The sequence below is a fragment of the Gadus chalcogrammus genome, chromosome 17 (assembly GCF_026213295.1).
Source record: "Gadus chalcogrammus isolate NIFS_2021 chromosome 17, NIFS_Gcha_1.0, whole genome shotgun sequence".
NCBI classification, from domain to species: domain Eukaryota; kingdom Metazoa; phylum Chordata; class Actinopteri; order Gadiformes; family Gadidae; genus Gadus; species Gadus chalcogrammus.
This window is the reverse complement of record NC_079428.1, coordinates 15515505-15532043: the sequence shown is the minus strand read 5'-3', so window position 1 is coordinate 15532043 and position 16539 is coordinate 15515505. Positions and strand designations below refer to the sequence as shown.

Here is a 16539-nt window from a genome sequence, read left to right as displayed (position 1 = left end):
GGACTCATTTCCTACCCGGAGTAAGCAATCCACCGGTTTCCTGCTAAAAGTCATGGCCTCAGATTTAGCGGTGCTGATCCTCATCCCAGCCGCTTCACACTCGGCCGCCAGCCGATCCAGTGAGTGCTGAAGGTCACAGGCCGATGATCCAATGAGGACCACATCATCTGCAAAAAGCAGTGACGAGATCCTCAGACCACCGAACTGCAACCCCTCCCCACCACGACTACGCCTCGATATCCTGTCCATGTATATCACAAACAGGATTGGTGACAAGGCGCAGCCCTGGCGGAGACCAGCACCCACTGAGAACGAAACTGACTGGCTGCCGAGAACACGAACACAGCTCTCGCTTTGGGAGTACAAAGATTGGATGGCCCTGAGGATAGACCCCCTTACCCCATACTCCCGCAGCACCTCCCACAGTTTCTCCCGGGGGACCCGGTCATACGCCTTCTCCAGATCCACAAAACACATGTAGACCGGATGGGCATACTCCCAGGCCCCCTCCAGGATCCTTGCGAGAGTAAAGAGCTGGTCCGTAGTTCCACGTCCGGGGCGAAAACCGCATTGTTCCTCTTCAATCTGAGGTTCGACGATCGGCCGAACCCTCCTTTCCAGCACCTTGGAGTAGACTTTACCAGGGAGGCTGAGAAGTGTGATACCCCGATAATTGGCACACACTCTCTGGTCCCCCTTTTTGAACAGGGGAACCACCACCCCGGTTTGCCACTCCTTTGGCACTGTACCCGACTCCCACGCGATGTTGAATAGGCGTGTCAACCATGACAGCCCCTCAACACCCAGAGCCTTTAGCATTTCTGGCTGGATCTCATCAATCCCTGGGGCTTTGCCACTGCGGAGATGTTTGACTACCTCAGTGACCTCCACCAGGGAAATTGACGACGAAACACCATCAACCTCGAGCTCTGCCTCCAACATAGAGGGCGTGTTATTCGGATTCAGGAGTTCCTCAAAGTGTTCCTTCCAACGTCCGACGACCTCCTCAGTTGAGGTCAACAGAGTCCCATCCTTACTGTACACAGCTTGGATGGTTCCCCGTTTCCCCCTCCTGAGGTGCCGGATAGTCTTCCAGAAACACTTTGGTGCCGACCGAAAGTCCTTCTCCATGGCCTCTCCGAACTTCTCCCACACCCGCTGCTTAGCCTCCGACACGGCAGCCGCTGCAGCCCTTCGAGCCTGTCGGTACCCTGCAACCGAGTCAGGAGTCCTCCAGGATATCATATCCCGGAAGGCCTCCTTCTTCAGTCGGACGGCTTCCCTGACCACCGGTGTCCACCACGGTGTCCGAGGGTTACCGCCCCTTGAGGAGCCTAAGACCCTGAGGCCACAGCTAGCCACCGCAGCTTCAGCAATGGAGGCTTTGAACACCGCCCACTCCGGCTCAATGCCCCCAACCTCCACAGGAATGCCAGAAAAGCTCCGCCGGAGGTGTGAGTTGAAGATACCTAGGACGGGGGCCTCCTCCAGACGTTCCCAGTTCACCCGCACTACTCGTTTGGGCTTACCAGGTCTATCCGGAAATTTCCCCCATTCCCTGATCCAACTCACAACCAGATGGTGGTCGGTTGACAGTTCCGCCCCTCTCTTTACCCGAGTGTCCAAAACATGCGGCCTCAGATCAGATGACACGATCACGAAATCGATCATCGATCTTCGGCCTAGGGTACTCTGGTACCAGGTACACTTATGAGCACCCTTATGTTCGAACATGGTGTTTGTTATGGATAATCCATGACTAGCACAGAAATCCAATAACAAACGACCGCTCGGGTTTAGATCAGGGAGGCCGTTCCTCCCCACCACGCCTCTCCAGGTGTCTCCATCGTTGCCCACGTGGGCGTTGAAGTCTCCCAGCAGAACTACGGAGTCCCCTACTGGAGCCCCATACAGGACTCCATTCAGGGTCTCCAAGAAGGCCGAGTACTCTGAGCTGCTGTTTGGTGCATACGCACAAACAACAGTCAGAGTTTTCCCCCCTACAACCCTTAGGCGCAGGGAGGCGACCCTCTCGTCTACCGGGGTAAACTCCAACACCGCGGCGCTCAGCCGGGGATTTATGAGTATCCCCACACCCGCCCGGCGCCTCACGCCCTCGGCAACTCCGGAGAAAAATAGAGTCCAACCCTTATCCAGGAGTACGGTACCAGAGCTGAGACTGTGCGTGGAGGTAAGCCCCACCAGATCTAACTGATAGCGCTCCACCTCCCTCACAAGCTCCGGTTCCTTTCCCCACAGCGAGGTGACGTTCCACGTCCCCAGAGCCAGCTTCTGCCGCCCGGGTCTGGTCCGTCGAGACCCCTGACCTTCGCTGCCACCCATGTGGCTGCGCACCCGACCCCAACGGGTCTTCCCACAGGTGGTGGGCCCATGGGATGAAGAGAGGGGGGGTGCCACGTAGTTTGTTCGGGCTGTACCCGACCGGGCTCCGTGGCAAACCCGGCCACCAGGCGCTCGCCATCGAGCCCTCCGTCTGGGCCTGGCTCCAGACGGGGGCCCCGGGCTTCCTCCGGGCCGGGTCACATCTCCTCTTTTTACGTTATTCATTGGAGTTTTTTGAACCATTCTTAGTCTGGCCCCTCACCTGAGACCACTCTGCCATGAGAGACCCTACCAGGAGCACAAGGCTCCAGACAACACAGCTCTCAGGTTCACAGGGACACGCAAACCTCTCCACCACGATAAGGTGACGGTTCCAGGAGAGGCGACATAATAGCAAAATAACCCACCCAGAAACCATTCAGATCAGGACAAAAAAAAAACATGTGGCTAAGATGACAAGGAGAGCCATGGCATTTATCACATTTGTCTTCCACTTCCGGATATATTTCAGATAGTCTAGACTTGGAAAAATGTACCCTGTGTAAGACCTTAAATTGAATAAGTCCAAGCCGAGCACAAGAGGTGGTAGATCCTATCCTCTCTATGGCCTGTTCCCAGGACTCCTCATGTATTTGTATTCCCAGCTCCCTTTCCCATGTACACTTAAGTTTAGCGTTAGAGTGGTCGCTAAAAGCTAAGATAATACCATACAGCTTTGAAATGATTCCTCTGCGATGAGGGACAAATGAAAGCATGGTTTCCCACTGGTGTTCAGGAGGTAAAGAGGGGAAATTAGGGAAACGCTTAGCCACAAAATTACGAGTTTGAAAATAGCGAAATAGATGACTAACAGAAAGGTCATAGCGAAATGAAAAATTGGCAAAACTGTCAAAGACACCATTTACATATAAATATCTGAATTGTGTAATACCCTTATCATACCACACTGAAAATGTCGAATCCGAAAGCGATGGAGGAAATAGATGGTAGTTATTTAAAGGAGCCAAGGAAGATGCAGCTACAAATTTAAAGTGCCGTCTAAATTGATACCAGATTTTGAGAGTGTTAAGGACCACTTGATTATCAGTATATAGAGAGGGTTTTGTAGGGAAAGAAGAATAAAGTAGAGCAGGTATCGAAGATCCCCTACAGGATGACAGTTCCAATTTACACCAAGAGGATTCAGGAGATTTTAACCAATAGCAAAGCTTATGGATGTGAGCTGCCCAATAGTAAGTTAGAAAATTAGGTAATGCAAGACCTCCACTAAGTATGCATCTCTGCAGTAAAGTTTTACGAACCCTAGGTGATTTCCCACCCCAAATAAAATAACAAATTATCTTATCCAGTGAGTCAAAAAAATGTTTTGGCAGAAAAAGAGGAATTGATTGGAATAAAAATATAAATTTTGCTAAAATATTCATTTTAACAACATTGATCTTGCCAATTAATGATAGGGGGAGGTTAGCCCATCTCTGAATATCAGATGTAATCTTTGAGATAAGGGGAGTGAAATTTGCAGATGCAAGGCTAGATAAAGTACGAGTCACATTAATACCTAGGTATTTAAACCCTGATGGATTAAATTGAAAAGGTAAATCTGACTGTTGAATATGACATGCTGCAGTATTAATGGGAAAGCACTCACTTTTCCCCAAATTTAATTTATAACCTGAAAAAGCGCTAAAGTTCTTCAGAATGCTTGAAATAGCAGGGATAGAGAGTGTAGGATCAGTTATATACAGTAACAAATCATCCGCAAGCGACAATTTGTATTCAATTCCATTACGGGTGATTCCTTTGAATAAGGGAGAATATCTTAATGTAATAGATAGAGGCTCGATAGCGATGGCAAAGAGCAAAGGTGATAAAGGACAACCCTGGCGACATCCACGTCCAAGGGCAAAATAATCTGAATAAACATCATTAGTATGGACACTTGCCTTAGGGGACGAATAAAGGAGGCAAATCCAAGAGATACATTTATCACCAAATCCGAATTTCTTCAGAACTGCAAACAAGTGCTCCCACTCTACCCTATTGAATGCCTTTTCAGCATCCAAAGAAATCACAAGTTCAGGAAGTTCAGCCGATTGTTTTGAGTAAATTATATTGAAAAGTGTACGGATATTAAAAAACAATTGACGACCCTTTATAAAACCCTTTTGCTCTTCGGATATAATATGAGGAAGCACACTCTCTAAACGGGATGCAATTACTTTAGCCAACACCTTTACATCAGCATTAAGCAGAGATAATGGTCTATAGGAACCACATGAGGTTGGATCTTTGTCCTTTTTGAGAAGGAGAGCAATAGTGGCTTGTGTCAAGGTTGGTGGTAATAATCCACTGTCCAAGGATTTGTTGAATACTGATAAAAGCAGCGGTGCCAATTTACCAATAAAAGTTTTGAAAAATTCAATCGGAAACCCATCAGGGCCTGGGGCTTTGTTAGATTGCATAGCTTTAATGGCATTTGATACTTCTTCAAGAGAGAGTGGGGAGTCCAGATGCGTGGCAGTATCAGTACCAATGACAGGATTTGACAGATTCTGAAGAAATTTGTTCATTTCAGTGTTGTCTGTAGGAAAAATTCAGATTCATATAATGACGAATAAAATGATTTAAAAGTAGCATTTCCAGAGGATCCATAGTAGTAGTGTCACAAGTATTTTTAATACTAGGACTCAAACGGGAAGTGGCCTGTCGTCGTAGCTGATGTGCCAGTAAACGACTTGCCTTGTCGCCATGTTCATAATATGAACCACGACTGTATAGTAACAAGCACTCTGCCTCTTTAGTTGAGATAAGATCAAATTCTGCTTGCAACTCAACACGCTGCTTAAGTAGTTCGGGAGAGGGGTTCAGTGCACATCTTCGATCAAGGTTACTAATCCCAGATGCAAGTATATTAAGCCTAGCATTAATCTTTTTATTAGAGAGAGCAGAGTAAGAAATAATTTGACCTCTCAGGTAACATTTAAGTGTCTCCCACACCAATGAATCTGAGGAGGAGTCATTTTGATTGAAAGACAAGAACTCGTCAATAGAGTTTGAAATATGTACGCAAAATTCTTTGTCTGCCAAAAGAAGAGAGTTAAATCTCCAAAGTGGTGGGCTACGTTTATAGGTAGAAAATTGAATATCCAATAATACAGGGGAATGGTCTGATATTACAATACCTAAATAATCAGATGAATTTACGCACAAATCAAGTGTATTGTCAATAAAAAAGTAATCGATCCTAGAGTATGAATGGTGCACCTGGGAGAAGAAAGAGAATTTTTTAATAGAAGGGTTACGAGCCCTCCATGGATCAATAAGACCATTCTGTTTCATAAAATCAGAAAATGTTTTAGACATTGCGAGGATTAGACCGATCCAAGATTGGGTCAAAAACACAATTTAAATTTCCCCCTGAAGATCAGCAGGTGTGTGTTCAAGAAGGGGATGTTACTCAGCAATCTGTTAGCGAATTCAACATCATCGAAGTTCGGAGCATATACATTTACCAACAGAACCTTTCTTTGCATTAGGGTACCAGCAACCATGAGGTATCTGCCATTCCTATCAGCAATAACATCAGTGGATGAGAAGTTAACTTTTTTGTTAATTAAAATGGCGACTCCTCTAGCCTTTGAATTAAAGTTTGAGTGGAAGACTTGACCTACCCAAGGGCAATGTAATCTATGGTGATCTTTAGTGCGAAGGTGAGTCTCCAGTAAAAACACTAAATCTGAGTTTAAACGTTTCAAATGTGCAAAAAACTTAGATCTTTTGATGGGATTACCCATACCTCTGATATTCCAACTGATAAATCTGAGAGGTGTGCCTGACCCAGCAATGCTGGGATCTATATTGCTATTAACCATTTAAAAAAAAAAAAACATAATGTAAATGTTCATAGAGAGCCAAAGTGGGACACCCTCCCCCCAACATAACCCTAAACATAAATACACCCAAAGTCCCCATATAACCACAGAACAGTAGCCTGGTTCTACCAGACTCTCTTACTTCACTTCATTTCATTTGTACAGAGAGTCTGGACCTAATCAATTGACAAACGTTAACTCACTTGAAGGCGGGTGTCTGTTGAAGTCTAAAATGATTGGATCTGCCCAGTGCCACTCTGGATCTGCAATAACCAATCGCTAACGTTTGGTTGTGACGTATGTCATGCGCCGGGAATCACGCGCAGGTTGTACACAAACCAAACACCTTGCGCGTCTGCACGAAAATGTCCGTCAACGACAGCTGCAGGTTTTGTTCGTCGAATTTAATTTATCAGGGAAAAATTGCACATTGTAAATCAACTACCGACCTACAACAACAACTCAAACTGGCATACGACTTCATCGTCATTGTTCTCAGACACGCCCTCTGTTCGCTGATTGGTGGCCGCTGTGGCGGCACAAGAAAACCAAATTACATACAGCAGGTCCAGACCTAGTACTGAAGGGAAATTCAAATTGAGCGGAAGTACTTAGGCGGGCGGAGCCAGGCTAACAGAACAGAGGAGACAGCAGTGTTTCCCACAATAACCAAAAGTTGTCCACAATAGCGTTGAACAACCCGGAGACTACACAGAGCATGCAAAAGAGAGAAAAATCTCCAGCCGATTTCGACATTATTCAACAGTATACGCGCAATGATAAACATGTTATATTGAAAAAGTTCACATATTGTTTCACTCGGAGATCAGAGTCTTAACATAGCCGCTGGCTTCCTCCGCTGAAACGAAGTCCTTCTCAACACCGTTGTATGTGATGCGAAGTCGCGCTGGATGCAGTCCATACCGAGCACCGTCAAGGCCACGGAGTTGGCGCCTGACCTCGTTGAATGCAGCCCGAGCCCGGGCTATCTTGGCGGTGTGGTCAGGGAAGACTGAGATGGTCAAGTCTCTGACTTTAATCTGTCAGAGCTCCCTGGCGCGGCGCAGAACGTCAACAGTCACCGAATTAGTGAAATCTGCACACAATGGCTCGTGGACGCTCACCGGGCTTGGGTTTTGGTTGGATGGTCCAGTGGGACCGGTCAAAAAGCGGCTCCTTTACCAGACCGAACGCCTCCGTCAGTAAGGCGGCTACAGCAGTAGTGGAACAGGTGTCAGGGCCCTCCGGTACTCCCACTATCCTGATGTTATTCCGCCGTGATCTGGACTCCCAAGTCCTCAGATTTATTTTCCAGCTTGGCTACGTTAGCTGTAAGGGACTAGATAGTAGTTTTCATCTCGGCGATGTCATCGGAGCACTCGGTGAGTGAGTGCTCCATCTCTCCGACCGTACCTTTCAGCTCGGACACGGTAGCATCGGTAGCAGCTCTATCGTTCGCCAGCTGTGTCTTCACCGCTTGTAGGTCGAGCTTGATAGTAGACAAAGCATCCCCGAGAGTGTCCTGAAGTTCCTTCTTAAAAATATCTGCAATATCTTTCCTCAGTGAGGGCGAGCCTGAGGGCGGTGGTGTCGAGGTTAGCGTGAGTCGCGGCGGTCTGTGCAGGAGCCGATGGCTCACCCAAGCACGCGGTCGCGGTATGTGGACCGGGCCGCAGGTGCGTCTGAACAGTATTGCAATTTTAGAGTTTTTTGTAGACATTTTACGCACTTCAGAATCAAACTTCCTAACCAAAAAGTAATGCGGAGTAAGAAAAGACAGAATATGTGACTAAATAGCGCAGATGAATTACAATTTAAATCGAAATCGGCAGGAGCCTCCAAACTCACGTCCTACTCCATTAAAGCTCAGCAGCGCCCCCACTTCCGTGTTAACGTATCTTATAATAACAGTTACCTTCATTATACTACCCGATTGTCCTACAGTAACTATGTATATTGGATGACCTAATCCTAATTTATTCTACCTATTGCTCGCATTTGATGTTGTCCACACTTTGATTCACTCCTATGTACATCGCATACCACATCAAACGTGCATAAGCCTTATTCTCTGCACAACCTATTGCGCTACCTTTTGCATACCACATCAAACGTGCATGTCTTAGCAAAGTGAAGTAAAGTAAAACCCAGTTTTATCTTTACTTTTTTATAGCTATACATGTCCCGGACACGTCCATTATTTCCAAAACAGTTTTTTTAGCTACGCAGGTCCCAGACCTAACTATACCATTACATGAACAGTATTTATTATTATAATTATCTCGTTTTTTGTTGGTCAACATCAAATCGATACATGAATTCAACCTTCTGACTTACTTGATTTCTCCCCGTGTGAGCCCGTGATTGACAACTCACCCGCAGCCTCCCCATGAGCCCCACCGAAAAACATTAATGTCTGTGAGTGTTAGGCATTCGTTACTGCATATACTTTTTTCCTGAAGAGAGAGAGAGAGAATATTAAGATCAATGCACAGAAGTAAAATGATCAGTGTTGGGTGGTAATGTAAACAATTAAAATTATTAATGCCGGGCTTCCATCACTGCTTGGGTTGCAAAGGCCTGAAGAGAAAGAACAAATTTAGTACAAATGTAAACATTTACAGATCGTTTAAACTATTAATGTTGGTGAATCAAAAAACATTGATTGCAACCTACACAAATATTTGCGTGTTTTGCCGATATCAACTAGGGACAGGCTCCCTGTATTTCAGCACCCAGACACACAGACCCCCAAATATACAAACACATATACTAAATTTACATCCTGGTTCCAACACATGACCAGATGTCTAGGGTGGGAGGGAGCAAGGGGAAGAAAGAACAATAAGAAAATAACTTAAATTTAACTAACAATAGAAAGGCGAGTGGCCTTTCTTTCAGCAATATGAATAAGGAAGTGAGGGGAAGAGAGTGTTTGAAGGTAGATCCACGAAGGGGGTGCGGAGGGGGGGGTGGGGGGGTTGGACGGGATCTTAAAGGCACCCAGTGCAACTTTCGAGGCTTAAAAATAAACATTCAATTTCTAGTCTTTTTTACACGTAGTAAGTTTCAATAACTCCATACCATTACATACCGACATTCAAGCAGCAAAGATGAGACGTTGTTGTGTGGTGAGAACTGATAGAAAATCGATAACAACAACAATGCCGCCATTTTCTTTATTTTTTGTAACCTACAATAAATAAAGCAGGCTTCCAGTCAATGGAAAAATGGCTTCTCCCCACCGGCGATTGTTGTTGTTTACGATTTTCTATCAGTTCTCACCACACAGCGACGTCTCATCTTTGCTCCTTGAATGTCGATATGTAATGGTATGGAGTTATTGAAACTTACTACGTGTAAAAAAGACTAGAAATTGAATGTTTATTTTTCATTGAATGTTTACATAAAGTTGCACTGGGTGCCTTTAAGAGGGAGATGAAAGGGTTTCAAGGGGAGGGAGGCGTTAGAGGGATGGGGTGGGGGGGTACTCGTGTGTAGGGGGCCTGGAGGGGGGGGCGGTGAGGACTTTACGAGCGTAGGGGGTCAGGGGGTCTTTTACCTTGATAATTCATCGTCTTTAATAACAAAATAACAACAGACTTGAATGTAAAATGTCTAGGGTGGAATTTAGCAGATCGGCAGATAAGATAGTATTCACTCCGAACGTCCGCTATGGTGCTACTGCTTAGGAACACAGACCGTGCCGGCCTCAGCGGAGAAGTAAAAGATAACTCTCGTTAATATACTATTTTGGCCCGATCTATACAGAGACCGATAGTGGAAGACTTCACCTCTCAACCAGTACCAAGAACGATTTAACGACGAGTACTCAAAACAACTCAAGTGTAAAGAAGGGGGGAGGGAGGGCCTTCAGAGTTCCTTGCAACCGTTGTTATGCTTTTTAAGTCGAGGTCTAGGCCTCTGGAGCAGCACGACCGGACGGTGGCTAAAACAAACGTACACCTAAATGTTCTTATAACCAATCCTATTTCAGATTTAATCTTTAAGACAAAGAGTTCTACTTACCTCAGACGTGTGTGGCCTGTTGAAGTTGTTTTAGCGTCGCGCCCGCCGGGATTCTCGGGACTTTCTTCCAAATGTCGGGGGTCACCAAATTATTGCAGCATTCTTGAAGAAAGTTGTCCAATCCCGGGTTGCTTTTAACTCACTCTTTATTTGTTATAAAGTAGGCATGTTTCGGTATGGTAACTATGAAGCTTAAGGGAGGGAATTGTACCTAACGCGTGGAGAGGAAAATACCGTGATCTACTTCAAGCCCCCGGGCTTAGGCCCGGTGGCTCTCCGCCGTCTACCTATTGATCTCTCTCCTCTCCACTTCGAATCACGCGCTATATGCCCGTCAAGTGGGCGTGGCCTATTCAAGTGGGCGTGGCCTATGTGACGTATTAGCCTCGGCTTCCTCACCTGTCTGAGGTGCTGCCTTCTGTGAATGGAGTAGGTATTGCAGCTTAAGTGATCGATCCTGCTCCCTAGTGGCTATGTGAGGGTAATGCAGCTTGTGTGTTCGATCCTGCTTCCTAATGGCTATGTGGGAGCAGCTTATGTACTTAAAATACGTGACAAGACGTAGCATAACATACGCCTTGCGTCTAACGGCATGTCTTCAACGTGCAGCTCTATAATGTGTCTGATAAGACACAAGAGCTCTCAGCATGAATATTTGACTTGTTACGTATTTTAAGAACATAAGCTGCCCCCACATAGCCTCTAGGAAGCAGATTCAAACACACAAGCTGATTACCCTCACATAGCCACTAGGAAGCAGGACCGAACATATAAGCCGTAAATACTGTAAATAGCCAGAAGGGGAGCAGGACCTTACTGAAGGCTGCAATAGCTACTCCATCCACAGAAGGCAGCACCTTCAAACAGGCGAGGAAGCCGAGGCTAATACGTCACATAGGCCACGCCCAACTAGGTATTTCAACAGGTCCGGAAGCAAAACAAAGGGAGAAACTCCCGGTGGTTCAAACTTGCGGGTTAGAGGTATTGACCAGCTGGGAGTTGCTCAGCACGTGTTCAATACAATTCCCCTCCTTTTGCTTCGTAGTTACCATACCAAAATACTTTGTCAAATAAAGTGAGTTAAAAGCGATCCGGATTGGACTACTTTCTTCGAAGAACTCGGCAGACTCCACCTCACATTGTGTTAATATGCGAGGGGAATAGTCACAAAATCACACTCACTCTGACAAACCACTGCAGAGTTCTTCAAGGAAAGTGATCAAATCCGGGATAGCTTTTAAGACTTTATTTGTTATAAAATATTTCGGTATGGTAAACTAATACTATGGAGCAAAAGGAGGTTGAAGCGTGTCTTTGCACGTGCTGAGCGTCTCCTAGCTGATCATAAACATTAACCCTTATCTAATTGCTGCTGGAAGATTCTGAGGAGCTTGTGGCGATGTGAATGTTGTTATGGTGTGATCCGCCGGTGTGACGTATTACCCTCGGCTTCCTCACTTGTCTGTGCTGCTGCCTTCTGTGGATGGAGCAGCTATTATATGGAGGTAGATTTGTGTCTTTATTATGCAATCAAAAATAATAGGTTTGAGAGCAAAACTTTCCACACTGCAATCAAAAAATAGATTTGAGAGCAAAACTATCGACACTGCAATCAAAAAATGTTTTATTGCAAGATAAATTAATGTGAAAAATATTAAAGTATTAATGGGAATCCAAAAGTTTTGTTTGCAAACCCAAAAGTTTTGTTTGCGAATCCAAAAGTTTTGTTTGCGAATCAAAAAGCTTTGTTTGCGAATCCTAAAGTTTTGCTTGCGAATCCAAAAGCTTTGCTTGCTGTTGAGCTGAATCTCGTGGGCGGGACCTACGCCGAAAGATGTAAGACACGTCTCTATTGGCCAGTCTCGATCGGAGTGACAGCTTGGCAACATCCGAAATGCCGCTGCCCCCCCGACCGCCTCCAGAAGCAGATTGTCGGCCTGACGGACAGGGTGTTCGTTTGTGCCTCTCAATGCGCGGCGGCGGTCAACAACATTGCCCTGCTCTCCTCTGCCATGGTCTCCTTGTCGGCTGACAGGGAGGCCTACGGGATTTTCAGGGCGTGCAAGCGCGCGCACGGGACAAGCCCATAAGGCGAAGCCTAGACGGCGTAGCCTACATGAAATAGAACTCCCTCTCTCGTTACTAACTGTGGATGTTGCCAAGCTGTCACTCCGATCGAGACTGGCCAATAGAGACGTGTCTTACATCTTTCGGCGTAGGTCCCGCCCACGAGATTCATCTCAACAGCAAGCAAAGCTTTTGGATTCGCAAGCAAAACTTTAGGATTCGCAAACAAAACTTTTGGATTCGCAAACAAAACTTTTGGATTTGCAAACAAAACTTTTGGGTTTGCAAACAAAACTTTTGGATTCCCATTATTATTTTTTTTATCACATTAATTTATCTTGCAATAAAACATTTTTTGATTTCAGTGTCGATAGTTTTGCTCTCAAATCTATTTTTTGATTGCAGTGTGGAAAGTTTTGCTCTCAAACCTATTTTTTGATTGCAGTGTGGAAAGTTTTGCTCTCAAACCTATTATTTTTGATTGCATAATAAAGACACAAATCTACCTCCATACTATTGCAGCCTTCAGTAAGGTCCTGCTCCCCTTGTGGCTATGTATAGTATTTACTTATATGTTTGGTCCTGCTTCCTAGGGTCTATGTGTGGGTTGGTCAGGTTCTTAAAATACGTAACACCACCCAGGCCTATTCAACTAGCGGCCCGTGGGCCAAATGCGGCCCCTCTTCATTTTTTTCTGGCCCGCAAGAGGTTGCATGCAAAAAATAAATAAAATAAAGGAGAAACATAGTTGCATGCAAATCAGGTTTCTGTGTGTAGCCGGTGATACTAGCCAGTATCAGTACCCCACAATCAGGAACTGGCATCACTTATTCTGACAATGTTTGGCTTAACCGATACGTGTGAGTCTAGTTTTTCTCATATGAATGCCATCAGAACAGGATGAGCCAAACTAGGCAAACAAGGCAGTGCAATCTTTCTCACTGACTCACTGGCTCAAAATGTCTCATATGCAGAGTTGTGGACTCGAGTCACATGACTTGGACTCGAGTCAGACTCGAGTCATGAATTTGATGACTTTAGACTTGACTTGACTAAATCTAAAAAGACTTGCAACTCGACTTGGACTTTAACATCAGTGACTTGTGACTTCACTTGGACTTGACCCTTTTGACTTGAAAAGACTTGCTACTTTCCTCGAACCGAAAGATTAAAATGTATGTTTACACGACACTGACCGCTCTATCTCCCTTTGCACCTGTGTGCGGCACGACATCCAATCAAATTAGATCCACGTTGTTTCTATATGATACATACATGACACACACACCCGCGCGCCAGTAGGCAAAAATGATACCAAAGGTAGTTTCTTTTGGGTACAAAAATTATGAAGTGATAAACAAAAAAAGAATTGCTGTATGTAAAACCTGCGGGAGCAGGATAACAGACGGAGACGCGACAACATCGAGCTTCGTCCGACATTTGAAGTTACACAAAGAACGGTAAGTTTTGAATCATAGCCAACACTAGCTTGTTGGCTAACTTAATTGCTAGCTAGCTACATATCAATGAGACTGTAAACTCACTGTTAACGTCACCTTGACTTTACAAACATGGTAAACCGTATCTTCTGTGGGTTCATGGTAAACTGTATCTCCTGTGGGTTCATGTATGTATGTCTAAGTTCACTCGTTTGCACGCCCCCATTTCTGGGTTGTCATGGATGAAATAGCTGCTAGTGCTAGAGTGTTTGACATAAAAATGTGGATCACCACTCGGTGAGTTGCACATCTTTGAAAACGAACGTTTAGGGTTGATTTAACTCGGACTGCTTTATGAATGTCTGCACCAGAAGCACGGGGGTGATTCTAAATTAACCAAAAGCTTGAGACTGGATAGTTTAGGATTTTTTTTTAAGCGAGATTGTATGTGCACACCAGATTCCATTGATAGAAATGGCAATTTTACTTTGCAGCACATTTGAGTTGCTAGCTGCTAGTCTACTGCTGCCTTCTTAAGGTCGTTTATGTAATTTAGGTAAATCACGACTAAGCTGAATTATCACCGAAGACATAGAATTGCACAATTAGACTTATCATTGAGCCAGCAGTAGGCCAGCAATTTCTGTGTGATGCAGGTAAAATTGCGTTTTTTTTCACAACAGCCTTCAATCTCACAATTCATGGACAGTCGTGTAGGTCATTACAGCATGAGTCATCCACAGCAGAAAGCTATTACTAATGCAATACTGTCCGACTTGATTATTGATTGCAACCTTCCCCTGTCTATTGTGGAAAACAAGAGTTTTCGGCACTTTCTGACAGTAGTTGACAGTAAGTTCAGCCCAGTGTGTCGCAGAACGTTGACATCAAAAACAGAGAGCCTCGCTGGGGAGAGACGTTCAAGATTGAAAACTCAATTGAGCAACACTGAGCATGTTTCATCACTGTGGACATTTGGTCTGACCGAAAGATGAGGGGATTCCTTGGTATCACTGTCCACTGGATAGAGAGAGAGACAGAGAGGATACAGCTAAAGACAAATCTCTTGGCCTGCAATCGCTTTAAAGGCTCCCACACAGCTGAACGAATCTGTGACCAATTTGAGGCAATATGCGATGAATACAGCATCAAAGATAAATTGGACTACATTATAAGTGACAATGCTGCTAACATGCGAAAGGCATTCACTGTGTGCTTCCCCAGTGAACAAGAGGATGATGACGGAGATCTTCTTGATGACCCTGACCTCTGGTGTGACTTAACCCTGGAAGAACACCAAACGGTAGATGCTGCTATGGCAAAGAAACAGCGCCTGCAGTGTTTTGCACGTACACTTCAGCTGGTGGTGGGAGACGGTTTGAAAGAAACAAAAGTGGCATGTCCTTCTCTTTCCAAGTTATCAAAACTTGCTCACTGCTGCACACAAGCACAACATTCAAAGATGTTTTTGATAGTGAATTTGGGGAACAGAAAGGCATCCCTGCTGCAGTCAACACAAGATGGAACTCAACACTGAGGCAAGTAAAGGCAGTTCTCCATTGTGATCATCTAAGGCTCTGTGCCGTTCTAGAAAAGGCTGGGCATAAGTTGTCATTCACGCCACGAGAGTGGAATCTTTTGAAACCGTTTGGAGAAGCAACTGATCTGACACAGGGAGAGAAGGTTGTCACATCTGTCTTGTCCCTCAATCACCACCTTGAGAAGCTGAAGACTCAAGTTCGTTTCCTGAGCGGCCTGGTCAGAATTCTCCAGGCATCCCTGAACAAAAGATTTCTTGGGATATTCATTAACATGAAAATGGCCAGGACTCAAGATGGGATCACTGCCCCCTTTTCAGACCCAGTCTACCTCAAAGCAGCCGCCTTGGATCCAGCCTTTTCTCTGCTGTGGGTGGAGCCTCATGTGCTGGTCAATCGTGACATCAAGGCAGAGGTGGCACAACGAGTTAAAGGTAATAAATACTATTGACTTCAATGCAACTTTTTTCCTCATAGTCTGATCAGCAATTATTGACAGCATCAATAATTGCATTTTTCAGTCCAACGCTGTATCATCAACACCAATGGTAATAAGGGCTATTTTGTTTCTGCTGTTGCTAAATGTTTTTCCAGAATTGATCCTACAAGATGCTGCAGAGACTGAGCAACCTGTGCTTCTGGTTGATGAAGAAGAGCAAGAGGACCTTGGAGAAGGAGAAGGGCTGTTTGCTGCATATCATAAGAGACAGAAGAAGGATGTTGGGACCTCTCCAGCACTACAGCTAAGTCACTACCTAGACCTAGCCGATGGACAGAACGCCCTTTTGTTCTGGGCACTGAACATGAAGACTCTTCCTTCACTCTTCCGAGTGGCCATCAGAGTGTTGGCAGTGCCTGCCTCTAGTGCTCCAGTGGAGTGAGTTTTCAGCCATGGTGGCATCATACTTCGTCCCCATCGTGCACAAATGACTGACAGACTTTTGGCCAATTTGATCTTTTGCAAATGCAATGCAGCATAGGGCCCTGACATAGAAAAGCACAACTCTGTTCATTGTCATGTTCATGACACTTCCAATCCAGTCCCCTTCCAATCTCTCTCACACACACACACACACACACACACACACACACTCACTCACTCACTCACTCACTCACTCACTCACTCACTCACTCACTCACTCACTCACTCACTCACTCACTCACTCACTCACTCACTCACTCACTCACTCACTCACTCACTCACTCACTCACTCACTCACTCACTCACTCACTCACTCACTCACTCACTCA

At 45.3% G+C, this 16539-nt stretch overlaps 1 protein-coding gene across 1 annotated transcript; it reads left to right on the top strand.

Moving 5' to 3' along the window:
• Positions 1-12917: 12917 nt before the first annotated feature.
• Positions 12918-16462, top strand: LOC130370519 (uncharacterized). The gene is made up of 2 exons (XM_056576266.1): positions 12918-15722; positions 15883-16462. The coding sequence occupies exons 1-2, from the start codon at positions 15149-15151 to the stop codon at positions 16167-16169; spliced, it is 861 nt and encodes a 286-aa protein (XP_056432241.1). The 5' UTR covers positions 12918-15148; the 3' UTR covers positions 16170-16462.
• Positions 16463-16539: the final 77 nt, after the last annotated feature.

Bases quoted from the DNA above. Each gene is read 5' to 3' on its own strand.
- LOC130370519 (XM_056576266.1), top strand. From the start codon at position 15,149: ATGTCCTTCTCTTTCCAAGTTATCAAAACTTGCTCACTGCTGCACACA. The intron at 15,723-15,882 runs GTAATAAATACT...ATGTTTTTCCAG, and splicing joins GGTGGCACAACGAGTTAAAG to AATTGATCCTACAAGATGCT.